This window comes from Lytechinus pictus, chromosome 7 (assembly GCF_037042905.1).
Source record: "Lytechinus pictus isolate F3 Inbred chromosome 7, Lp3.0, whole genome shotgun sequence".
Lineage (NCBI taxonomy): Eukaryota > Metazoa > Echinodermata > Echinoidea > Temnopleuroida > Toxopneustidae > Lytechinus > Lytechinus pictus.
The window spans coordinates 11911177-11938650 of NC_087251.1; the positions used below are offsets into that span (position 1 = coordinate 11911177).

At 35.6% G+C, this 27474-nt stretch overlaps 2 protein-coding genes across 9 annotated transcripts in view; one reads left to right on the plus strand and one right to left on the minus strand.

Moving 5' to 3' along the window:
- LOC129264955 (leucine-rich repeat-containing protein 9-like) overlaps positions 1-9495 on the plus strand; it is a 43768-nt gene extending 34273 nt beyond the window's left edge. For 4 of the 8 annotated variants that reach the window (XM_054902923.2, XM_054902924.2, XM_054902925.2 and 1 more), the window contains 4 exons: positions 3252-3284; positions 4299-4482; positions 5083-5263; positions 6802-9495. In XM_054902923.2, coding sequence (XP_054758898.2) covers positions 3252-3284; positions 4299-4482; positions 5083-5263; positions 6802-6841 — 438 coding nt within the window. In that variant the 3' untranslated portion in view covers positions 6842-9495. The remainder of the gene's footprint in view (positions 1-3251; positions 3285-4298; positions 4483-5082; positions 5264-6801) is intronic. The other 4 variants (XM_054902927.2, XM_064101940.1, XM_064101939.1 and 1 more) reach the window with 1 other exon arrangement.
- A 133-nt stretch (positions 9496-9628) lies between these two features.
- Positions 9629-27390, minus strand: LOC129264954 (clathrin heavy chain linker domain-containing protein 1-like). Its single transcript, XM_054902922.2, has 11 exons — positions 27275-27390; positions 22656-22853; positions 22070-22257; positions 18789-18946; positions 17971-18172; positions 17548-17675; positions 16997-17185; positions 16333-16507; positions 14967-15184; positions 13326-13514; positions 9629-12339 (listed from the first exon to the last, which is right to left on the minus strand). Exons 2-11 carry the CDS (start codon positions 22851-22853, stop codon positions 12164-12166), a joined length of 1821 nt encoding a protein of 606 aa, XP_054758897.2. The 5' UTR covers positions 27275-27390; the 3' UTR covers positions 9629-12163.
- Between the last annotated feature and the right edge of the window lie 84 nt (positions 27391-27474).

The following is a 27474-nucleotide window of genomic DNA, read 5'->3' on the forward strand; positions in this document are numbered from 1 at the left end:
CTCACTGAAGAATAAAACTCTGTTTTTTCCTCATCTCTGAGTTTTCCACTGGTGAGAAACTCTCTCACTTTTGTCCCCACAATCAGGTCTCCATCTTCCCGCTAATTTTTGCGACATTTGAAGTCACACTTGTCTGGCATGTTACCTTCCATCATCACCTCTGGCTTGACAAATCTAAGTTGAAGTTGATGAAGCAATTCCTGAAGAATATCAAGCATCACATGTATTTTAGGAGCTTCTTCTTGAAGTTGTAAATTGACACTGTTGAACACTGGAATTGTGTGCTGCAAAAAAAGACAATATAACTTGTTCTTATCTTGCACTAGTTTTTCATAGATGGAGGCTGCTTTAGAAGTAGTAATTTCAGATGACATTTTACAACTTTCATCTGAAGTCTTTCTTTTCACAGCTGATTTTGTTCCAGGAGGTAGCTGGGAGGTTTTTGATGTACTACCTGACAGTGATTCACTCTTCCTTGCTGATGCTGGCACTTTGCTTTTCAACTTTGGTGTGAGTTTACCAATCTGGGCTGTGTCTTCTTCGCTGCCACGGACGATTTTCCTACTCCAAGTTTTTGCTTCTTGGAAGGACAGGATCCTGCTGTTTGTTTCTTGGCACTTCCAATTTGTGCTTCTTGGCGGAAGTATTCCAGGAGTGCAACCCACTGTTCCAAGAGCCTGTCAAGGGACTGTTGCAGAGACATCCATCTTGTGCACACATGCTTTAAAATGGCATGATTTTCAAGGCAACATAGTTTCTGCACTTCTTTGAACTCCTTACTCCTCTTACTGGACTTTTCCAGGTAATAGTAGATAGCTGTTAGGGTGTCAGCAGGCGAGACTGGCAACTCAGCAGCTCCCTTTTCTGCAGCCAAATGAAGCAAGTGGCAGGGGCATCCAAGAATGAAAATGTTTGGATTCTCTTTCTTTACAAATGCTGCAACCCCATTATGGATTCCAAGCATGACAGCAGCATTGTCTGCACCAAAACAGATTGCATTTTTCCATGGGATGGAGCACTGCTTGAGTACATCATTCAACAGTTGGAAGATGTTTCTATCAGTTGAATTATCTTTGGTTGTGGCAATTTGCAGCAGAGCACTGACGACACGCTTCACTTCATCATAAAATCGAACAACTACTGGATACAACTGCTCATCGGCCGCTCTGTCGCTACTTCCATCTGTAGACAAGGAGAAAGATTTATCCCGCAGCTTGTGGATGATTTTACCTGAGAAAGAAGAATAAGAAACAAACTGCCCGTTTCATTATAACTTGGTATTTTAAATACAGTTCAATTACATGTAAAAATCATGCCAGTATCAGAGGTCTGTGGGCCAGCAAAGTATATACATGAAAATAATACTCAATGTGGTCCCATTTTCCAGCCAACATCCCAATAAAAATTGCAATATAAATTTTCAGTGAAAAATTAATGCGACATGGATCATGAACCCGACATGCCACCTACTCCTACACTTGATATAAATTTTAAATTTATAATGAAAATTTAATGTGACATGGGTCATGAACCCGACATGCCACCTTCTATGTACACTTGATATAAATTTTAAAGTTTAAAGAAAAATTAATGACATGGGTCATGAACCCGACATGCCACCTACTACGTACATTGATATACATTTTAGATTTTAAAGGAAAATTAATGTGACATGGGTCATGAACCCGACATGCCACCTAATCCTACACTTAATGATATAAATTTAAAATTTTAATGAAAAATCAATGTGACAAGTGACATATTACTAATAATATAATATCCCATAACCTAATTTTATGCTTTAAAAAAAAAAAGGCTAACTTTCATGATTTTATTTTTATTTAGGACACGTATTTTGTTAAAAATAATTTGATATAGCCTAGCGTGCCTAGAGATAGACTTCTAAGTTCTAACAGATCTCACTATTACTAGATTGGTACTCACTTTTTGCATCTTGGCCAAGTGTTTTTCCTATTGCTGTTGCTTTTGTTCGGCGTGAAGCAAATTTGGATGCAATTACACTGTCTGGAAACATCTTCTTGACCAGGTCAGTAAAGTGGTCAGAGACACTGAACGGGATATTGTGTTCAATCAAAAATTGTGCCATTAATGTTTCTGCTCGGATAACTTTGCTGTCCTTTGGTTGAAAGAAGGTTGCGATATTTGAAGAACCAGAACTCCCTACTACCTCCTGTGACTTGTGCTTTTTTTATTTCAAGCGTGTTTGAATGTCATTCGCTCCTCCATGGCTCACGGAAAAATCACATTCACAAAGTGTGCATCTCGCACTGAACTGGTCCCTCTTTGACTCAATGATACACTTCCATCGTTTGCAATATTCCTCCTTGAAATGTTGTTTGCGTGGTTGAGCTGATTTAGAAGACATTTTGATGATTTCCATGATAAAATCTCAAATCAAACCACAAAACACCACTGACACATTGCACAGATGAAAACGATGCAACGTGTGATGCGATGTGACACACGTTCAATCAACGATGTCGATGTCCCGGCCATGCACACGTACACACACACGTGTATATACATTGGCAAGTTGGAGCACCGATTTACTTCGGTCCCACACATAGACAATTGATGCTACAAGCACCGCACACATGCAGAAAACATACACACATGGATATACGAAGTCCGTTGCGAGTGACGCGGGCTGGCCGCCATATTGTTTCCGCCCGAAAGCTCCCGGATGCGTAGAAAGCTCCCGGATGCGTAGTGGGGCGAACAATACCTTTTCTTCTCTAATTTTTTTTCCCCCGTATTTTATCATGAAAAAGCGTACTGCCGTATTTTAAATTGATTTCCGTATGAAATAAGGGAAAATCGTACTACTTGGCAGCTCTGTATTGCTTCATACCTAAATGTGGATATTCATTGTGTGATTTAACTTAAGAGGTTCATGTATATATACATAAATGTAGCATTGACTTATTTATGAGTTTAAAGTCAGGAACCACAAAAATTAATTTATAATCTCACCCCCACCCCCCAAAAAAAATTGAATTGTGTAAAAAAAATAAACATCCTTACTTCAATTGATTAAGAATGCAAATTTCTTGTTTATAAATGAATTTGAAAACCACCTTTTTTGCTTTTGGAATTATGGGCCATGGTAAATTGTATTGGACTGTTTGTATGCTACCCAGAGCTGTTTCCCTGGCTTCATCATCACCCATGCAACACTGTGCTTTAATTGCTTTAGCATTTTTTCTTTACATCCATTATGAATCCTCTAGGTGGTAACTGCAGTATGTTTAAGCCCTTTTAGGGTGAGTCTGTTGACACAAGGGTGAGGTTGTGGTATCGGAGAGTAGGTTTTTGGTTTGAGTGGTTTCATTGTGGTAATTTACAGAATTATTCACTGAATACTAGTGAAGCGTATATGGTTAATAAATTCAGCTTAAATTTGCTTACAGTCAAGCATAAAGAGTTCTATTGTGTGTGTCCTTAAATTTATGTCATAAGAATCTTTGGAGTGCACATTCAAGTTTGCTAGTGTTCTCTGTCTCGTAACAATATGTTGTTTAGTTTGATTTCAGTATGTTATATTCTGTGAAGTTCTGGTTTGGTTTGGTTTGGTGATATTTGAAAGTGAAATATACAGACTTGTGACAGCGTCATTTAGGATTTGTTTGGATGTTTTACCTGACTTCATTTGAAGAAAGCAGGTGTATGATTATTTTGATTGCAGTTTGATTGATTAAATTGATTAAAAATATGGATTTTATCAAAGGAAAAACACAGCTAGGGAATGAACCATTATACACTTGGAATTGTTTAAAAACCCCAGTACTAGAAAATACACTTGTTTCAAGAACAATCAGGGCTTGAAATTCCGTACATGATGGTGTGAAGACATCACCTACAACTGATAGGTTCAGAGTTGTCTTCATGAGATACCAGCTATTTGCAGTTTCTTGCCCTGCTGTTGTAATTTCAGGGGCCCGTTGCAGAAATAATTGCTTTTGAATACAACTCTCTCTGCCATGGGCCAAAGAAAACTGTGAAGGTTGCAAAGTTATGAATAGCACACCTTTGTTAATTTATTTTGAATAAGTTCTAGGGCCCGTTTTATAAAGGACAAACAAATCTTGTAAATTTGCCATTATGGCAGCAACCATGGTATTAAGGCTCAGCAGCCAGTCACAATGAAGTTTACTATGGTAGTTGCCATAATGGCAAAGTTGCCACAGTGGTAACTTTTTATGAAATTGGTCCTAGATTCATAAGTGAGCTTGAAAAGTTTAAAAAATTCTTATGATAATTTGATAATTTTCTGACAGCCATCAAGTATGAATACTAATGAGACCACTCTCCCTGGGATATCATCCTACAAGGGTCACCCAGCACCGGTCAAGATTACAAATGTCCAGCTTCAAGGAGGGTCATCAGACCGTCATGGCTGGAGTACACAGGTCCAGTACGCACCAGGAGATGATGTGACGTTACCTTCAGATTCTCATAGAGGTATGAATGATAGTAACAAGTTCTGATAAATGTCACAGTGATATCTATTTTCAGAACAGATTTTATGTTTTAGGGAATGTAGTAGAGATGAGATAAGAATTCTTTTCTGGCTGTACCTACAATTCTGAATTTTGTCACCCTTGATTTACATATTAAAATCATTCAACTTTTGTACAAAATTTATTCGTGTATAATGAATTTGATTTTTAGATCAATGTTCATTACTTGATAAATGATATTATATAAGACTTAGTTTTAAAAAATTGTGATACATGTAATTTTGATGGAATTTTTGCTCTAAAGTAATTGCCGGACTATACATTTCTACTATCAATAATGAATAACAGATCTTCTGATACAGAATAGTAAATGTAATACTGTATTTGCACTGTATTTGCACCCGATGCCCTCTTCATATGTTATTGAAAATAAAAAAATATATATTACTGAAGAAAGGAAGCAAAATTGAGAGAAGCAAATGTTATTGAAGTAATTGTCACTGAAGGAAATATTATTAAAGCTAATTTCACATAAACCAATAATTATATATTGATTGAGATTATGTATAGTCAAGTCATTCAGTAATCACCCTCAATACAGCTCCTAATCGAAGACAGCGTAGCTATGGGAAAAATGATGTGCAGTCATCTCCTAGCAACACAGGTTCAAGATCCCAGTATTCAAATGCTACCGGGGGTAGTCGACACAGCGGACAGCAGTACCAAACACACTATCAGGTGCCTTATGTACCGCACCAGAGCCGTAGCCAGGGGTATGAAGGGTAAGTGGTTAGGATAGTGGTTCAGGTGATGTTGCAAAATACTTAATTGCAATCGATTACATATATCTGGTGTGTGTTTTATAAAGCTGTTCGTAAGTTAAGAGCGACTTTAAGAACGACTGGTGATCATTTCTTGTGGTAGAGTATATACCAAAATGTTCATTGGCGATGGTTTAGCGCGTAAGAAAGGATCACCAGTTGTTCTTAAAGTCGCTCTTAACTTACGAACAGCTTTATGAAACGGACCCCAGTTTTAAATTTTGATGTTTGATAGAGGGCAAGTTCAATTTATACTGGTTGTTGGAAGAAGCAGACAGATCAATTTGAATCTGACAATCAATCGCTAAACATAATATTTTGGACTTTGGTATATTTGCAAATGATTGCAAGATTTTTGTAACACCATAGAATTTGAAGCCTCAGTACTCAAGATAATTAGTAGTACACCAGTACAAATCAAGAGTTTAAATATGATGTCATTATTATTATTATTAGTTCAGTTTCATAAAACTTGTAGTCATGACAAATTCTGAATTTCTAAAATGAAATTCTTTCATTTATTAAACTATCACAATTTCAGTAGCTACTCAGTAAATTGTCATTAAAGGGCAAGTCCACCCCAACAAAAAGTTAATTTGAAAAAAAGGAGAAAAATCCAACAAGCAAAACATTGAAAAATTCATCAAAATGGGATGTAAAATAAGAAAGTTATGACATTCTAAAGTTTCGTTTAATTTCACAAAACAGTTAAATGCACATCCTGGGCGGTATGCAAATTGGCAGACTGATGACGTCACTCACTCACTATTTCTTATGTATTTTATTATATGAAATATTCAAATTTTCTCCTTGTCAAGTGAAACAAAGATTTATTTCTCCCTGAACATGTGGAATAACATTATTTTAACAGTTTCTGGTTAAGTAAAGTTGGTCCTTATTGTCAAATCTGTAAAAATTTAAATTTTGTATTATTCAAACAATAAAAAACAAAGAAATAGTGAGTGATGGACATCATCGACTCTCTCATTTGCATATCGCTGAGTTGTGCATTGAACTGGTTTGTGAAAAATAAGCGAAACTTTAAAATGTCATAACTTTCATATTTTACATCCGATTTCGATGAAATTTGCGTTATGTTTGTTTGATTTTTCTCTATCGATTCAAATCAACAATTTTCTGGGGTAGACTTGACCTTTAAAAAAAGAAAGTACATTAGTGCAAACCTCCCTATTCAAGGGTTTTTGTCCTCAACAAGAATCAAACCCAATCAAAGACACATGAACGAATTGTCTCTACTGACTTCATCATCATTAATCATTGCTATCAGAAGCTGTGCATGTTTATTTGTATGTGGACTCTGGGATTTGAAATTAAAAAAAAGAAGAAGAAAGATTTGTCAATTGTAAACAACAATGAACCGCCCCCATGTTTTTTTTTTTCTCCCATATTTTTAGAATAAATGATGTTTGAAGGTTTGCATTAGTTTTGTACGACATGTTATTTGCTATTCATTATTATATCCATCTCATTATTTGCAGGTATTCTGGTAGCAATGTACGCCACAACAGACCAAGATAGTATTGGACACAACGTATGTAATCTGCTTTGTCATCATCCCATATATAGTCAGAGGGCATAAAACTCACCTTAAGCTACCAGTGCCATCTGAATTCTGGGTAATCCACTGAGGCGGCCATAAGCCCAGGATACACTGGGAAAATGGACTGTACCTCAGTGGAAATCTTCCTTAGGAAAGTTGCCAATACATTGTACCTTTGTAGAGCAAGCATATTGTTATAGATTTAAATGGCTTTGTTAGTCTGGAGACGGTTGGAACTATGATGCTTGTACCTTTCTTGTACAATGTTGCACAAAAATGCTATTTGTGTGTAATTTGATATGGATTGGGACATGGTGGCCCAGAATGATTATTGTATGACAGGCTGTACTTTCCATTCATATCACACAGAATGGATTATTGGAAATGAGGAAGTTGCTGTTTATTGATGTTTACTTTGAAAACAAGTGAAACTGAACTTAGCATGGCGTTACAAAGTTTGTATTGGTGATGGATGGGGACAAGAGATAAAGAATTGTATAGATTCAAGTAAATTAGAATAATAAGAATAATTATGAATTGTTTGTGATTACTGGCTTGCTCTATAATCACAGACAATTTCCTTTTCAAGGGCAGAGGGATTACTTTTTATTGGTGGTATTTTTCACCTGAATTCAAACTATTTTCAATTTCAATCAATTGATAACACAGGTTTGCTCGTACCCTCTCTTGTCTTGCAGAATATACTACTTTGCTTCATTCCGAATGAAAACAGTTGAATTGGTTGCATTTGTATGATTTATCAGAAATGAATGACAGATTTATACACCATTTGCAGTGACTCTGTTGACTTTTGTGCCTGTTGGCATCTGAGATCTTAATGATGCTACAAAATTTTCATTCAAAATTTGCATTCCATTTGTGTTCAATTGCGTGTTCATGATGGTTAAAGAAGTTATAGTTTTACAAACTTTATTGGAGAGATTTCACACTATTTGATTTGATTTTGGTGTGACCTATTTTTTCAATTCAATTTCTATGACTTTATATAGAAATCTAGGCTTAATGTTCTTACACGAGTTATGGGCCTATGTCTTGCAGTCTGGAGTTATGAAATTTGGAGTCATCTGCAGTATTCAATGTGATATTCTTTGAGGCCAGTAAATTCAGACACACATGGAAATTCCATGCTGGTAGTTATTCTACTGTTAATGGTGACATGGAAGAATCCTATTTGTGAAAGTGTTCCCCCTTGTCACTTTATTTGTAATTGCCCTCTCTTTGATAGATACAAGCCAATCACATACGGAACAACCTGAATTAATAAATTTTATCACAGTTGTAATTTACTATAAATTGGGGACTTTTAATGAGTAAAATTAAGTAAATTTAAGAAATATTGATATTCTGAAATGAATAATGTCATATTTAATCTAACTGCAAGCCTTTCTTTTGGAATAAAGGCGGAATTTGACTTCAGCACAAGATTGTTCTTAAATTATGTTACTGTAATGTGACAAGGACTTTTAACCCCCGAGGTTTGTGAATGTACTTCAAATTGCTAAAACAGGAGTATCCATATTTTCAGATTTTTTCTAAAAATTGTCCTTATTGCTAAGAATTATGGGTTTTTTGAAGGTGTGTAATTTGAAGTATAAAATAATGAATCTTAAATTAAATTTATAAACCATGAGTGCATATGAATTGAAAGTGGTGGTGGTTTTTATTTTTAAAGGAAAAATTGTGCCTTTTATGTAGGTAATCTGTGCAATTCTATATGTTGATTTAAAAAATATATTTGAGAATAGGCAAATTCAATATGAGGAAACACAAACTATTTGAAATATCAACTCCAAGAGGCAGATTACACAGCTTACTAAGTTTTAAAAACAAAAACAAATCAAACACACCAATATATGGCATATTCTTAAAGCAACTGATTATTTTAATATCTCGTAACCATTTGATACAGTTCATTAATTTGCCTTATTAAAAACTTCTTGTACGTCAGGACCAACAGCTGCTTAAAATGTTTTATACAAGTCTTGTATCTTTGAAATTGTGAATAATTGGTAATTTACTAGGATCATTATGAATATGTATATGTATGTGTATACATAAATATGTGTGCTACTTACTTTCTTCAGAATTTATATCTATCAGATGCATTGTGACGATGCCTTTATTCCTTGTGAAATGCCTCTCAAAGGGAACGGTGGCATAGTGCCTGTAATCCAACTGCATGTGGAATTTACAAACCTATTCAGATATGTAGTTTGAGCCATGCTCTCAGTCATGTCTTAGGAGGCGGGGATGTCAAAGCTTGGTCCCTAGACAGAACTTATATCTTAATTGGTATACATCTGTATAAAAAAAAAAACCAAATACCCACACATACACACTCGGGCTAGTAAATATACAGGTACGTATATCAGTTTATTAACATTTTTCAAAGTGTCTATTATTGTTTAACATTATCATGATTCATTGTCAAGTATTAAAATTATCTGTCCACTGTATCACCTGCAGTTATAATGCAGCTGATTTTTTAAAATATAAATTTGTAGCAAGCATTTTGTATAGTGCATTGTATTCAATGTTGTATATATTCATTGTATATATGGTACAAGTATATTCTGTAGATAATAAATGTTCAACATTTGTATGGCTCAAATTTGTTTGTCTATGTTTCTTATTAATGGCAGTACTGATTTCATTATAATTCAGATGGATTACAAAAAAATAAGATACAGCAAATAGTAATATGATCTACCACAGTCTAACATAACAGACCAAATACAGAGTCATAGCAGATAAAAATTTATTTAATATACAGTTGATATTACTATTTTACAGAATCAATAAGTAATAAATATTTAATAAAGTATTGAATACTACAAAATATATTCATTATTTACAGTATTTTTTACAGCAGTAGAATACTTGAATACAAAGACAAGTGGAATGCCTCTGGCCGTCTCACCTGCATCACGCGATTCAATATAGCAGCAGTGCTGATTTTGAAAACTACTATAACTCGCACAAGATGTTCAGTGATACTTGGTTACTATTATTTCCACGTTTTATGAACTAGACCAATACACTTATAGAGATATGATGGCAATTCAACAAATACCCCCAACGTGGCCAAAGTTCTTTGACCTTACATGACCTTTGACCTTGATCATGTGACCTGAAACTCGCACAGGATGTTCAGTGATACTTGATTACTATTATGTCCAAGTTTTATGAACTAGACCAACACACTTTCAAATTTATGGCTGTAATTCAACAAATACCCCAATTTGGCCAAAGTTCATTGACCTTAAATGACCTTTGACCTTGATCATGTGACCTGAAACTTGCACAGGATGTTCAGTGATACTTGATTACTATTATGTCCAAGTTTCATGAATCAGATCCATAAACTTTGAAAGTTATGATGGTAATTCAACAGATACCCCCAATTCGGCCAAAGTTCATTGACCCTAAATGACCTTTGACCTTGGTCATGTGATGTGAAACTCATGCAGGATGTTCAGTGATACTTGATTAACCTTATGTATAAGTTTCATGAACTAGGTCCATATATTTTCTAAGTTATGATGACATTTCAAAAACTTAACCTTAGGTTAAGATTTTGATGTTGATTCCCCCAACATGGTCTAAGTTCATTGACCCTAAATGACCTTTGACCTTGGTCATGTGACATGAAACTCAGGCAGGATGTTCAGTAATACTTGATTAACCTTATGGCCAAGTTTCATGAACTAGGTCCATATACTTTCTAAGTTATGCTGTCATTTCAAAAACTTAACCTCAGGTTAAGATTTGGTGTTGACGCCGCCGCCGCCGTCGCCGTCGGAAAAGCGGCGCCTATAGTCTCACTCTGCTATGCAGGTGAGACAAAAACTGTATATATGTAGAAAAAACAAAGTTTTTAAATGAAAAGCTGGACGGCTTTCAGAAATAAGGCAGGAAATTTCATGAAGCACACACGCAAAGGAGGACTAACATTTGTTTTCCTCCTTAAAAAAATTAAAGGAAACATTTCAAAGATATCCAAGAAGTTCAATTCTGTTATCCATGATACACTGAGAATAAGCTGTATTAATGCTCCTTGAACACAGTTGAGTTTGCATAAATTAATAATCAACAACAAAGTTGACAAAATTTTTCAGACCAGGGGCCTGTTTCAGAAAACTTGTTACAATAATAATAATAATAATAACAAATTTGCAATTAGAGATAAAGCTACTGAAATCCTTCAATCTGATAGTAAATTTGTTATAGAAATTGTGCAATAGTTATTATAATAAGTCTTTAAAACCCTGATTAAAGGGAAAGTTCATCTTGACAAAAAGTTTATTGTAAAAATAGCAAAAAAGTAATAAAAAATATTCCTGAAGGTTTGAGAGAAATCCATCAAAGAATAAAAAAAGTTATTTGAATTTTAATTATTTTGTCATAGGCGAGCAACTTTCCTACATATCGTATGGTAAAAAAATCAATGAAATGTCATTTCTCAGAAAACTGAAAATGGTTTTTACTGTATCTTCAGTATATCAAGAGGCAAATCATTTCATACCTGTTCCTAAGAAGAAAACAAAAATAAGTCAACGAACCATTAAAAATTGAAATTTATGCATTTTATATTACATAACATATGGGGCAGCTGCTCGTTTATGATGTCACAAATCAAAAAAAATTTCCTCAAACCTTCAACAATATTTAAAAATATTTTTCTGCTATTTTTACAACAAACTTTTCTTCAGGGTGAACTTCCCCGTTAAGTTAAACATTTTATTTACAACGTTGACTTTCTCCAAAGTCAAACAGATTTGTGTGACACTGATGACTAACTGAAGTTGTGTCAAGCACATTTGCAAATATGATGCAAGCACTCTGAAAACGCCAGTCTATTAATAGTTTGCATTACAGAAATTGTGTCGCAAATTGTTAGGTGCCCAATATCACTCAATTTGGTTGGTATGTCATTTATCATTTCATTCATTTATTTCATTGGTATGGCATAAATAATTTGGCCAGAGTTGCATGGACTAACCTATGAAATCATTTGACAAGAACCATGTCTTGAGTTTCTCTGGGCAAATTTGAAGAATATATTGATACGCAAAGCTTATAATGCATGCTTAGTAGCATAAGTAGAGTGATATGACTCACTATTTATGTCTGTACAAGCCTTTAGTAAGATGGATAAATATGTCTGAGATATTGCTTGGAAGTAGACGCCAAAATGTTAAATATGGAAACCATCAAGAACTGAAAATTTGGATTAAACATTGCTTCCTTTGTTCAAAGAAAGGCAGACTTTGCCATTTTCAGGCACTTTCTGCAGCCTTCTTGATGGCCTCCAGGACTGTCACAGCAGCAAGTAGCTCTAGTCCCACATCATATGATCCGCTGTCATTACAAGCTCTGATGATCTTCTGCCATGAGCTCACTTTGGTGTCGGGATCTTGGAAGACTAGGTCCTTCAATCGCAACTTACTAGAACCTATAAGTTAGAATAGAGTAATGGAATTTAACTCAATTATTGGGTGGTATTCTGAGAATTTAACCTAGGCTTAACCAGAGTCTAAACTAGAATTTTAAATCACACTACTATGGAATGCTGGGCTTCATGATATTTCTTCTAAATTCGTAACAATTCTAATGTACTAATTAATTCATTGAAATTAATTGTATTTTCATATTCTTCCCGTTTCATGACTCAAATAATATTTCACCATTTTTTTGCAGCAGGATAAGAATAATTTTTAATTGGTGACTAAGCTGACAACTGGCACTCTATAAAAGAGTGGTTTAACTAAACCATGGCTAACAGAATACCACCCAATTACTTTATCATTCTCTCAAGAGAAGCCAGTGAAACAAGTTTATTATATGTGAACAGGTTCTCTAAGATCACATTTCAATAATTAATCAAAGGAAATCAAATCTATGGTCTTTATAGACAAGTGGTCCTTTGATACAGATGGTTGATATGGCAGGATGACTGTACAATCAATATTTGTGATTGATTTTTAATTGTTTGTCCCATATTTTACCCTTAATTTGGCAATGAAATGGAAAGTTTGAAATAAGTTTTTAATGCAAACTTGACAACCTTATAACTTATTAATATATCTGGCAGAAATGATTTCTTGAATGCGCCGAGTGCTGGAATTGAATAGCAATTCATCCTAAAGCTGTTGTAATAATAGTGCTTTGTATCCTCTGTAAAATGCACTAAATAAATCTAGCTATCATGAATTCTGCGAGTGTAAAGTTAATCCGAGCACCCCGTTCATGGGCACAAAACAGGATTTACATGTAAACCTTTAGATGGATGGATGGATGGTTATTTTCTGTCATTTAAGACTACTTAAGATACATCTGTATATTTGTTCTAAAATGCAAAGCTTCAAGAGAAATATTATTATTGCCAATTTGAAGATGAAAATCTTCAATGATAAAGGCAGAAATAATTCACTATCATACCTGAGATAATACTATGATGGATATTATCAATCAGCTCTACACCTATCTGATGATGGTCCTGAGTCTTGAGTAGGGTGCTGACCACTGAACCTACAGAAAGAGCTGGTCTGGTGGAGTGACCACTAGGCTGGACCAAGACCTCGGCCAGGGATAGAGATGGACATGCTACCAGCACTCCCAAGTAGGCATCTGGGAAAATTTGATTCATTAAAACTTATTGACTCTGATTTTGAAATATACCAAAATACAGCTTTGCATATAAAGTTCTATCTTCTGGAATGGATGAGATACAAAATAATAGACACGCACAACTTCAATATATGATCTAGCCATACTAAATAGGCAATACGTAATGAGCGATTTTCACGAATATAAAGACCTCTGTGATCTTTGGCTTCACCCTGATACCACAAGCCAATCATATCATTATCATCCCTTCATGTATACATGGCCTTAGTTACGGCTTGATCCATGAAACAAGGCAAAAGCGATTTTGTGTCTCGCCCACTTATGAAAATAACCAGAAATATCGTGATTTGCGAGGGCACGCAACAGAATTGTATTGAAACTTCATTGTGAAATGACTGGGATGGAATAACACTTGTCATAAGAGCCTTGCATGTAAACTTTAATGTTGACCTGAAAATGACCTTTGACCTTACCATGTGACCTCCGACTGCAGCATAACATGCAGGTCACCTAAGTACATCTACCATCCAAGTTTTGTTGAAAAGTGACTTACGGTTGCGGAGTTAGGTGTCATAAGAGAGTCTTGCATGTAAACTTTAACATTGACCTGATAATGACCTTTGACCTAACCATGTGACCTCCAACTGCAGCATCACATGCAGGTCCCACAAGTCTATCTACCATCCAAGTTTGGTTGAAAAGTGACTTACGGTTGCGGAGTTAGGTGTCATAAGAGAGTCTTGCATGTAAACTTTAACGTTGACCTAAAAATTACCTTTGACCTTACCATGTGACCTCCGACTGCAGCATAACATGCAGGTCCCCCAAGTCCATCTACCATCCAAGTTTGGTTGATAAGTGACTAATGGTTGCGGAGTTAGGTGTCATAAGAGTCTTGCATGTAGATTTTTAACGTTGACCTGCATGTAAACTTTAACGTTGACCTGAAAATGACCTCTGACCTTACCATGTGACCTCCGACTGCAGCATAACATGCAGATCCTCCAAGTCCATCTACCATCCAAGTTTGGTTGAAAAGTGACTTACGGTTGTGGAGTTATGTGTCATTAGGTTTGTGACGGACGGACGACGGACAGACGACGGACGACATTTGGATCCCTAAGTCTCGCCTTCACCTCTGGTGGGCGATACAAAAATTACTCTATCACAAGATAATGGAAACACAGGCTTATGGATGGATAACCCTGAAAGTCATGTCTCCTGCACCAACTATGGTGCGCACAGGCGGAAAAATGCCAATATTGCAATACCAAGACATGTTTTCAATCATATCTCTCAGCATGATAAGAGCACACGAGGTAAAATAATAAAATATTAATAAGTCGAATTTGGTTGCCATGTCCTGTACCTTATGTTGACATTGTAGGGCAGTATGGGTATACTATTCAAACTCAGTTGCATCTTATAAATTGATACATTCCAGAATCTTACCACGACTGAAGTTAACTGACTGTGCATACTCCATCATGGCATGAACCCTGCCTTGCTTAGACATACACACAGCAGCTTGAAGATGAGCTCCCACCTTCGTATAGACTGCCTGAGCTAGAGGAAGGCATTGAATGACCACATCCTGACCTCTGACCTGCTGACCTCTACCCTGGGCGTAGTTATATAGGAGATGACCCAAGGGCTCTGAGTAGGTCAGCCTGGATGGGAAGAGAGAAAAGGTTAAGGGTTGAAGGAAGTTCAATGACCTGGGTGGTGTTTGACACAGAGTTGGGTGTGAATTCAAGTCACACAAAATCACCATCGAACACATGATGTGAATTTACACCAAATCTCATTTGATGAATAGAGTACATCCCCTTAGCATGATCTGACCAAGGTGGTTATATGCAAATGATATGTAACACCTCATCTTATTGATGAATACACAGTGGTACACATCCTAATGTGGTGATGCACTTTGCTCTGCACACAACTAAGATTTGAGTGCAATTTTACATCAAACTTAACTCTTTGTGGAACATCCCCCTGGAATTCATTGCTATTGATCAGAGGAGTTTGGCCAACCCGGTGGGTGTTTCATAAAAATTGAAGTGTGACTAAAATTTACACTCAAATTCATAACATGTGTCACTGCATTGGTCATATCATTCTTAGAGGACGCACGCTTCCGCATATTAATCAATGAGATTGTGTGTTACATATCGTGCGCACGTCAGCACTAAGCTGACTTTAAGTCACACTTAATCTTGTGATACATCCCCTGGTTTGTGTTGCTTTGACAGGCAAGAACAGAACAGAAAGAATATGTGCCATGTTATGATGAGCAAAAAGCATATTGGTCCTAAATTTTGTAATAATGACTGTGCTTGAACTCAATGATCCATATCCTGCCGGGAGGGGGTCAGGGTGTTTCACAAAGATTAACAAGTGACTTAAAATCACACCTAACTTCCTAAAAACAAATTAAAGCACTTTGGATCCCAGAAAAAAATGCATGCCTAACTTTCCTCATATACCACTAAATTGCAGTATTGGCTTTGAGATGGTCTTTATATTTAATGAGTGTTTACAATCATGGGAAACAAAATGTATTCTATTATGATTGTGGATACTGGTATATATTTTTTCTCATTTATGGCATTGACCATTATACGCAATCGATCATAAAAATCATTGGTAAGATCAATCATTAAGCTTTGGGTTACAGGTCCACACAGCTTTTGTCAATTGAAGAGATATTTCATGTTTATTGAGATAAATGAGCGATTTTTCTCACAATGTCAGAACAAGGATTTAGGCTTATGTTGAAAAAGCAACAGTTCAACATGTGGGATATAAGACTCACCAGTTATTTGCAATCCAGTGTGTGACAATATCAAGACGATCCTCAGTGAGGGCGCTCTTCACACATTCCAGGGTGGTATCAGCATTGGGAGGCACACCTATGGCAGGCACCGACGACATCAGAGATTCAGCATATATCAACAGAGGGGACTTCTGACCACGCTTCACTCGAACACCTGCATAAGGTTTGAGATCAACATGAAATTTACAATGCTTTTTTTCTAGGCGGCTTTATTTTCGTGAGAACCTTTAGAGAATATAACGAATCAAGTTTATAGTCTGAGTAGTTGCAGTGAGAAATAACTTTAAGAGAAATTCTATATAATCAAGTGTAAGAGCAAGTTACTGGTAGTTCTGACAAAATTAATTCCAACAGAATCTAAGAAAAAGATCATCAAGTGTAAGCGTTACGTGCCAAACGACTGACATAAAATGAGTAATTCTTCATATAAGCAAAATAATAAGAAAGGAATTACGTCATAACAATTGCCATTTTCCATGTTTTTAAAGTGTCCACATGATTTTATCTGGGTTGGCAATTTTCATCATTTTCGGTTTTCATATACTTGTCTTTCACATTAAACTCGCTAAAACAATATCCGAACATACTAGATCACGATGTTGAATAAGTCAAGATTCTACAGGAGAAAGAAAATTCACATCACCTTTAAATCTTTGCAATGTTTCTGGGTTTCGTAGGATCCCTTTAGGACTGTTTGCTGCATGCATAGCAGCCTCTACATAGTGAGCCTCTTCAAACATCTCATTGAACTGTTCTATGTATTCAAGCAACAACTCGGCCTCTCTTTCCTTGGTGGGATCATCATCTTCAAAGGTGGATGTTGTCTCCTGACCTGGATGATAGACAAATAAGAACGAATAGGTAAACTGAGTGAATAAATGGAATAACTTAATATTTACGGGGATGCCAGTTAGTTTTACTTACTGGGACTGAAAAGAAGCCAGAACATCTTAAAGCCCCATATGTGCTGTACAATTTAAAGCCTGAAAAAGCTTGAAACACGAAGTCTCCGAGTGTCTCTTATTTGATATACTGAATTATATGCAGTCAGTTCCCCATGGCATTCAAGCTACATTCTAAATATAATTCAAATTCAAAACAGAACTTATGATACACATTAATGGTATAATGCATCCCCTCTTTAGTTAATCACAATCTTGGATTTTGTTTCAATAGGCTATAGTGTATACTTACTTCTGACACTCATCATGGAGCCTGATCTTGTCAGAGCAAAAGATACTGCTTCAGCTGGTCCAAAGATAAACCGTTTCTCTTTGTAGTATGAAGCCAATGCATCCAGGGCAATCCTCACCTTCAGACACCTAGAAATTTAACCACGTTCAAGACAATGAATAATTGAAAACCTTACACAATAAAATATCGAACTTTAAATTGGCAACATTGCTATTTTCATTTCATGATTGCCTTTTTTGCTTTTAATTTTTATGCATGAGATACCTTCTCCTAATAAAACCCCCCATCATTATACTCACCACCAGCATCACAACCACCACCATCATCACCACTGTCAACATCATCATCATCATCATCATCATCATCATCATCACCACCACCACCATCATCATCATTGTCCGCCCCTCTTCCTCCTCATCTCACCTCTCCTTTAACTGTTGATTCTGCTCTTGTACATGATCCCTGGCTTTGGTCTTATTCTCTAGTTGAGTTTTGAGTTCATTCTTCCTCTCTTTGGTTGAGTACTTGGTTACCTTAGTCTGCTTCAGGGCTGACAGTACATCTTTGAGACGATTTATCTCACTCTCCAATTTGTCCAAATCCGTGCATTCATCTAAGTCCATTCCTAAATAAAATAGATCAATTATTATTGTAGAAATTAGAAAATATACTTCTGATGGAATCAGAGTTTATAATCAACAATAACTTGAAGTTTTATATGCTATGGAAGCCTGTAATTATCTAAAAGAGATTTGTTTTGCACCATGTCTGAAAATGCTTAGCAGGCAGAGCAGGTTTGTGGGTTGGACAAGCAGCATGCAACACATAGGGAGTAAAGATGACTGTAAAAATTAGAAATGGTTTGTTGTAAATATCTTTAAAAAGATGAATGACTGTTTACTCTGGAAAGCTCCAGTGATTCCTTAAATGTTTGTAATCATGATTAATAGAATGGCTGATTCAGATTTTGCACCTTGGACAAAGTAAATAAAAACCAGATGTCAACATAATTAACAACTTTATAGCTAGGATGAATAAAAAGTAATTTCTATGCCTTTTCTCATAAATGACATCATAATTACACTTCTGCAATATATTTAGTATGAGGGATCACCATTGTCTTTTCACATGCCAAGTCATTTGAATAAAGTTTTCTTATTTCACACACACCTATAACAAGCATTGCATGGTGACTACCATATAAGCAATGTTTTTATTATGTTGCTGTAGAATTACATTACCTTTTAGCATCCTATTTGGCATTGTGGGCATTTTTTTCTTTGATTCTTCTATCTTTTCCTCTGCTTTTCTCTTCACTTCTTCCCTCGCTCGGTAAATCTCTGCAATCTTTTCAAGTTCAGCTTTGAACTTCTCATTATCAGCTTTCACTAGACCAAGTCTGTAAAGTATAATATGAAACAAATAGATAAATGAAATGAATGCTGTAAGTTTGTTGCAATCTACCATAAGACAGGAGAGAAAATATACCACTCAATGCAATTTTATACAGCAATGGTTATCACTCTCTTTATTTCATATCGTTGCACAATTTCCTCTAATAAACTTTCTTTATTTTTGCTTTATCAAACAAGGTTCATATTCACAGTATAACTCAACTTTATTTTTTAATATATGCATGCCCCAAAAAGCATGCATCCATATTGAATTAGTTTTTCAAATCTGCTTTTAATTACAGGATTACTTCATAAAAGAAAGCACTGACCAAAAGAAATTACCAAAAGGATTATCAACATTCTGTTACACATTAGTTTTGTAAGGCTTTGGGTATGCAACTTTTTTTTTGTAAAATGAGACAGAAAAATATGCATCACCCCAGCTCAAACCCCACTACAAGATGTATAATTTTTAGCTATTTATTAAAAAAAAAGTTGACAGTAAGTGATATAATGATTAAACTAGCATACTTATTCAACACGATCAGCTATAACTCATATAACCTCTTGGTTCAATGTACAACTTTAGGGAGTGATTTGAAGAATAAAAGGGAAACAGAAGTTTGATGTTGAAGGCTTGCTCAAAAGGAGATGTGCATACTGTGCAAGTTCTGTTGAAATCTACGGAAATCTACGCTAAATAGGCAAAATAAAAAAAATAAAGTCAAAACCTGCTTTAGCAAACACTTGTATTTAAGAAAGACCCGGGGGGGCCACTTCCATTCACGAGTGGATACCATGCGCGACCATGGGGTCTCGAAAAGCACCCTAAACACGTAATTTCCATATTCTGAAAATGCGCCCCTTAACAAGTATTGGCGTGTGAAACCCTACCCTTAACAAGTATTGGTAACAAAACGATACTCTTGGCAAATGTTCCCTGAAATGAACCCCTAAACAAGTACAGGAATGTTTTATTGTTACGGGTCCTTCGGTCGTCGGCTTTACCTTATTTGGTTTAGTACGACCCCACCTTCTACACCTCGCGCAAATCGGACTCTAAACACGAAGTGTTGGGGCAAAAAGGACATCCTTTATAAAACATTTTAATTTTGTTTTATCATCCCCGCGAATTTGACCCTAAACACGTAATTTTCCTAGCGAAATAGATACCCTTTTTTCATTATTTTTGTGTTTTTGACACCCTTATCACGTTACGTACGTAACGTGCCCTATCGTGAAAAAGACATCCTTTTTACGTGTTTTTTTGGTCGCGCATGGTATCCACTCGTCAATGTAAGTGGCCCCCCCGGGAAGAAAGATCACCCCTCTATGAAGACCATAAACTTGTTTCCCTTGAAAAATTTTCCCAATTATTGTAGGAACCTGTTCCTAAAGACCACCTGCTCTTAAAGACTGTACCGATATTTCTTGTCTCCCTTGAGAGGCCTTTAATAATAGATTTCACTGTAATAAAAGGTTAACTAGCACATCAATGATGTGGAGCTCATCCGGCATTTCGCAACGAAATTTAACACAATTTTAATTTCAGCCCAGTTGACACTGTAGTGAATTATATTGGTGACATAAATTGAGGATACAGAATTGAAATTAATGAAGAATTTTTTGTGATCTATGAATAAATTTCATATAAATTAAGCATAAATAACTTTCTAGTCAAAATTTCTTAACTCTGTGTAGAACCTTGGTGAACCTCATGTAGCTCTCAGATGGAACAAAAATAATCAAAATCAATCAACAAATAAATAAGTAATTTTTGTGAGATTGGGAAATATATGAATAAATAAGCATATTTTATGAATTTCAAAATTCTGTGTTGAAATTTTGTATCACCACTTCGAGCTATCATACAAAGCAAACAAAATTGAAATTGATTAACAAATGAAGAAGAAAAAACATTTTTTGTGATTTATGAATAAATTTTGCATAAATTAGCATAAATAATTTTCCAGACAAAATTTCAAAATTTTGTGTACAAGTTTGGTGAACCTCATGCAGCTCTACCAGATGGAAGAAAAAAATCAAAATCTGTCAACAAATAAAGAAGAGGCATTTTCGGTGATTTATGAATAAATTTCGCATAAATTAGCATAAATAATTTTCTACTAAAAATTTCAAAATTCTGTGTAGAAGTTTGGTGAACATCATAAAGTTCTACCAGATGGAAGAAAAAAAAATCAAAATCGGTCAACAAATAAAGAAGAGGCATTTTCTGTGATTTCTGAATAAATTTTGCATAAATTAGCATAAACAATTTTCTACTGAAAATTTCAAAATTCTGTGTAGAAGTTTGGTGAACCTCATAAAGTTCTACCAGATGGACGAAAAAAAAATCAAAATCGGTCAACAAATAAAGAAGAGGCATTTTCTGTGATTTCTGAATAAATTTCGCATAAATTGGCATAAATAATTTTCTACTGAAAATTTCAAAATTCTGTGTATAAGTACCGTGAACCTCATGAAGTTCTACCAGATGGAAGAAAACAAATCAAAATCGGTCAACAATTAAAGAAGAAAAAGCATTTTATGTGAATTTTTAAAAATATGAATAAATTAATTTTGCATAAATCAGCATAAAAATTGTTCTAGTCAAAATTTCGAAATTCTTTGTAGAAGTTTGGTGGACCTCATGAAGCTCTACCAGATGGAAAAAAAAAATCAAAATCGGTCAACAAATAAAGAAGAAGCATTTTATGTGAATTTTTAAAAATTTGCATAAATTAGCATGAAAATTAAACTGGTCAAAATTTCAAAATTCTGTGTAGAAGTTTGGTGAACCTCATGAAGCTCTACCAGATGGAAGCAAAAAATTCAAAATTGGTCAACAAAAAAAGAAGCATTTTTTGTGAATTTTGAAAAATGCGCATAAATTAGCATATTTAATGAATTTCAAAATTCTGTGTAGAAGTTTTGAATCCCCCACCTAGTGCTATCATGTAAAGCAAACAGAATTGAAATCGGACTTGAAATGGCGAAGAAGTAGCATTTTGAAATTGTGGACGGACAACAGACAACGGACGTTGGACGCCACGCCACAAGCTCATCTTGCCCTTCCGGCCGGATGAGCTAAAAACTTTAATTTTCTCATGAAAAAAAAATGAACTCACTTTTGTTCAAGCTCATCGGCTCGCTTCTGATAGAGACTGAGTGTTGTCTGCTCAGAGGCAAGTGCTTTGACCTTTCCAGAGAGGTAAAATGCTTCCTCTTGACCTTTCTCTATGGTGTCAATGCAATCTTCATACTCAGCTTTGATTGCACTCAGGAGGGACTTGTAGGCAGAAACATTGTCAATAATCTAGGGGAGGGAGAGATAAAAAGAATATAATTTATTGTGTCAAACAATTTTAAAAGGTTTTCTTTTCTTTTTATTTATTTATTAACCACTCGTGGGATGGAACATCCTATCAGCAAATGCTGCCAGGGGTCCATAAATCTGCCCCCACCTCTAAACATCTCCCCTAAAAAAAATCCAGGTTAAAAAACTCAACACATTCTAATACCTTTTTTCAGATTGTTTACAAGGTATCATCACTTTTTTCTTCCCAATCAATCATGGATAAACATCTTTATTGTGTTCATTTTCAGATATCTTCAATATCATCATTATTACAATGCATGCCAATTCTCTTCTCACTGGAGAACATTTTCTCAAGTTTCACTGGAGATTCTCCTCAACATGATGCTCATACAAACCTGATCAAAGGCTCCTTTGTAGATGGCATATCGATGAGGGTCAGGCCCTTCCTCTGCACATTCTACCCTGGCTACCTCCACGTTGATCTGATCTTCAAGTTCCTTCAAGAACTGCTTGTAGACATCAGGGCTGGGCGATATGGGCGGCAGGACCTGACGAGATCCTTGAATGGACTGTGGTTGCGGCATCTTGCTCATCTATATGCAAGTGACAAATTTAAAATCTACTTGATGAGTTAATGAGTTCATAAAAATCACAAATACCATGTTATTTTCTGGGTACACATTTCAAATAAGGTTTAAAGTTGAATTAGAATTTGCTCCAATAAAAAAAAAGGCTAATCATTTATTCATTTTTTTCAAAGTTTTCGACCAAATTATTATTTTTCTTTTATGAAGACATAAAACGATAGACAACTTGTGTTATATTTCACTTACTGCTACAGGGGAATAGGTACCTATGACAAAACCAAAAATCTCTGATAATTAAGTACCGGCCTATTGGGAAAGTTGTCTCTTGGCTCTAATTCAAATCTCGGCCAAAAGCCCCACACTCTGTTTCGTTTGACTGTTGTTCTGCCAGACTACGTCTTGTTCCTCCATCATTCTTACACTCTGTACAGGGAAACGATGTCCCCAAAATTAAAAATATAGGTCTACATGTATGAAGGATATTAGTTTTGAAAATAAGTGCAATTACGATTCAATAATCAAAACCCATTTTGGGCAAATTCGGTTGGTGCCAGGGGAATATATTATTAGACTCTGATGCCATTTATTGATATTGGGTCTAGATTTAATATGCCATAGAAAATGCCTAAGATCATGGGTTTTAGGGGACTAAAATTATTTGCACACTAAGTGGTTGCTAACCTCACCCAAGGCAACTCATCCCAGTACATCACACTATAAAATAAATAATCCTGCCCCATTCATGCGGGTGCTGCCACCCCCACCCCTCCTCTCTGGGTAGGGAGGTTGGGCCGGGGAGGGGCTATCAATAATTGGAGCGTTGTGGCCCAATGGATTAGTCTCCGGACTTTGAAACAGAGGGTCGTGGGTTCGAATCCCAGCCATGGCGTAATTTCCTTCGGCAAGAAATTTATCCACATTGTGCTGCACTCAACCCAGGTGAGGTGAATGGTTACCTGGCAGGAATTTATTCCTTGAAATGCGTGTGCGCTGTAATCTTAGTAATTACGGCTGCCAAGCTACAGCTGGGGTAATAATATCCAAGTCCTTTGGAAGCGCATAGAGACATTACTCATAATTGTGATATGCGCTATACAAGAACTGTTTATTATTATTATTATTATTATTATTAATTAATAGCCAGTGTGATTATAGATCAAAAGCTTAGGTCTCTGTTACATTGGTTGTTCTACTGAGCTCCGTTGGCTCCACTCACCAATTACAGTTCTATCCTGATCTGTACAGGGACTCAATGGCAGAAATAGATTAAAAAGTTGCTTTTAATTTTTATGCATGAGATACCTTCTCCTAACATTGTCCTCCATATTTGTACTATCTCCTCTTTTGAAAAAACCGCACTGCACACTCACCTCAGTCTCATCTTACATTGTCCTCTACATATATTTTATCATTATACATTCTTTAATTGTTAACACCTCACTGTACACTTAATTGCCTCAGCTCATCTTACATTGTCCTCCACATCATCATTATACATTCTTTGATAAAACCTCATTGTACACTTGCCTCATCTCATCTTACATTGTCCTCCATATATATTTGTATTATCTCCTCTTTTGAAAAAAACCCTCACTGTACACTTGCCTCAGCTCATCTTACTTTGTCCTCTACATATATTTTATCATTATACATTCTTTGTTAACACCTCACTGTACACTTAATTGCCTCAGCTCATCTTACATTGTCCTCCACATCATCATTATACATTCTTTGATAAAACCTCATTGTACACTTGCCTCATCTCATCTTACATTGTCCTCTATATATATATCTATTATCTCCTCTTTTGAAAAAACCTCACTGCACACTTGCCTCATCTCATCTTACATTGCCCTCTACATATATCTTATCATTCTTTGATAAAACCCCAGTGTACACTTGCCTCATCTCATCTTACATTGTACTCTACATCATCATTATAAATTCTTTGATAAAACCTCACTGTACACCTGCCTCATCTGAGTCATCTCATCTTACATTGTCCTCCATATATCTCCTCTTTTGAAAAACCTCACTGTACACTTGCCTCAGCTCATCTTGCATCATTGTCCTCTACATACATTCTTTGATAAAACCTCACTGTAGACTTGCCTCATCTCATCTTACATTGTCCTCCATATATATTTGTATTATTTCCTCTTTTGTAAAACCTCATTGTACAATTGCCTCATCTTACATTGTCCTCCACATATAGTTGTATTATCTCCTCTTTTGAAAAAAACCTCACTGCACACTTGCCTCATCTCATCTTAGATTGTCCTCTACATATATTTCATCATTATACATTCTTTGTTAAAACCTCACTGTACATCTGCCTCATCTCATCTTACATTGTCCTCCATATATATTTGTATTATCTCCTCTTTTGAAAAAACCTCACTGTACACTTGCCTCAGCTCATCTTACATTGTCCTCCATATATATTTGTATTATTTCCTCTTTTGTAAAACCTCATTGTACAATTGCCTCATCTTACATTGTCCTCCACATATAGTTGTATTATCTCCTCTTTTGAAAAAAAACCTCACTGCACACTTGCCTCATCTCATCTTAGATTGTCCTCTACATATATTTCATCATTATACATTCTTTGTTGAAACCTCACTGTACACCTGCCTCATCTCATCTTACATAGTCCTCCACATATATTTGTATTATCTCCTCTTTTGAAAAAAACCTCACTGCACACTTGCCTCATCTCATCTTAGATTGTCCTCTACATATATTTCATCATTATACATTCTTTGTTAAAACCTCACTGTACACCTGCCTCATCTCATCTTACATTGTCCTCCATATATATTTGTATTATCTCCTCTTTTGAAAAAACCTCACTGTACACTTGCCTCAGCTCATCTTGCATCGTTGTCCTCTACATACATTCTTTGATAAAACCTCACTGTAGACTTGCCTCATCTCATCTTACATTGTCCTCCATAATATATTGGTATTATTTCCTCTACTATTAATACTTTTGAAAAAAAAACATCACTGCTTGCCTCACCTCATCTTGCACTGTCCTCCATATATATTTATATTATTTCCTCTTCTGTAAAACTTCATTGTACACTTTTATTTTCTGCACTATACTACTCATTCTCTGTTAAATAAACTCCTACGTTGTTTTATACACAAGCACCATTTGAAAACTCTCTTTGGTTATTTACACTCTGTATTGTACACACACACACCCATGCGCCGGCGACTTGAATCTAGACTGTTTGATGGGAAAAATTCGCATTTCGATTGTTGTTTGCGTAATTTCCACCGCAGTATTATTAGGATCGGACGGAGTATCTTGGCTGAGATTTGGAGGTAAGCGTTTAAAATCCCTTTTTATAAATACTTTTTAGCATATTTTTAAAATTGCATTCAATAAGATTAAGATGAATAAATTTAGTATATTGTGAAGATTTTGGCGTGTGTCATTCTCTCACATTCGTGTGATGAATGAAAACGTCAAAATTCATTATGAAATGACATGCGTTGTGCGAGGTTAGTACAACTAACCTCGCATGTTGTGTGACTGATCCGGAACAGGCGCTCTAAGTCTAACCGACTGAGCTACGCATTAGGCGTAGGAAGGTGTAAAAATCAATAAAATTCATAAACTTTACATGATTTTTGTCTTAAAAGATGGATTTCCTAGGGAAATCCATCTTTGTTTTGGTCAGTCTCTTATGCATCTATGGAAGAGTGTCAAGACGTCAATGATGAAGAAGAGTATATGTCAGGGGCCGATTGCACGAAAGGGTCTTTGCAAGGACCGTCTTTCGTGTCGCCCATTTTTTATGATGCGCCATGTGAAACGCATTTCAAATAAATTATCTGCAAACATATTTTATTCGTCCGTTAAAATAAACAAACTATTTGTTAATAAAATGATTGATGTGATGTCTCGCAAAGTTGTATAAATTTGATTTAAAAGCAAGCTTACGAATTGTATTTGTTTATCATAAATTTCAGAAACACCCCGCTTATAGCGTATCATAAAAGATGGGCGACACGAAAGACGGTCCTTGGAAAGACCCTTTCGTGCAATCGGCCCCAGGATTTTTAAAAGTCATCATCAAGACATCATTGCCATTGGCATTGCGTCCTCAAGACTAGGTAAATATGCTGTTCTTATTATTAAATGACGTTACTATTATCATCAATGCCGTTGTTATTATTATTATCATCAAAATTTACGCCCACAACAAGGTATGTTATTATTAATTATTATTATGTTCGGCCTATTTCTTATTACTAAAATAGGACTTAGGGCCTACACAAATCTGAACTTATGGGACTGTGGTCTAGGACTAGATCTGTGCACTTATTATTTACAACATTGTAAAGTAATACAAATAGGTTACAAAATAATAAAATAGATTTCCTACGAAAAAAAGAGGATGGGAACTCACCCAAATAATTTCCTCCGTCCAGTGACACTTCTGGATCAAACTTAAAAGAACAGAAAGAAAAGAATACCGAGGATCTAGCGATCTAACGTTAGAGAGGATAGGACCGCGGTGAAGCTCGACAGTTTGCCTGAAGTAATCGATTGAAATAAGATTCCAAATCAATCTGACAATATAAAAAAATAATTTGATGACACAATTTA

What these genes read in the sequence shown, in the direction of transcription:
- LOC129264954 (XM_054902922.2), bottom strand. Translation starts at nt 22,853, where the DNA reads ATGAGCAAGATGCCGCAACCACAGTCCATTCAAGGATCTCGTCAGGTC. An exon ending in ACAAAGGAGCCTTTGATCAG is followed by an intron (nt 22,258 to 22,655) that starts GTTTGTATGAGC and finishes TCCCTCCCCTAG; the next exon opens with ATTATTGACAATGTTTCTGC. An exon ending in GTCAGTTAACTTCAGTCGTG is followed by an intron (nt 13,515 to 14,966) that starts GTAAGATTCTGG and finishes AAATTTTCCCAG; the next exon opens with ATGCCTACTTGGGAGTGCTG.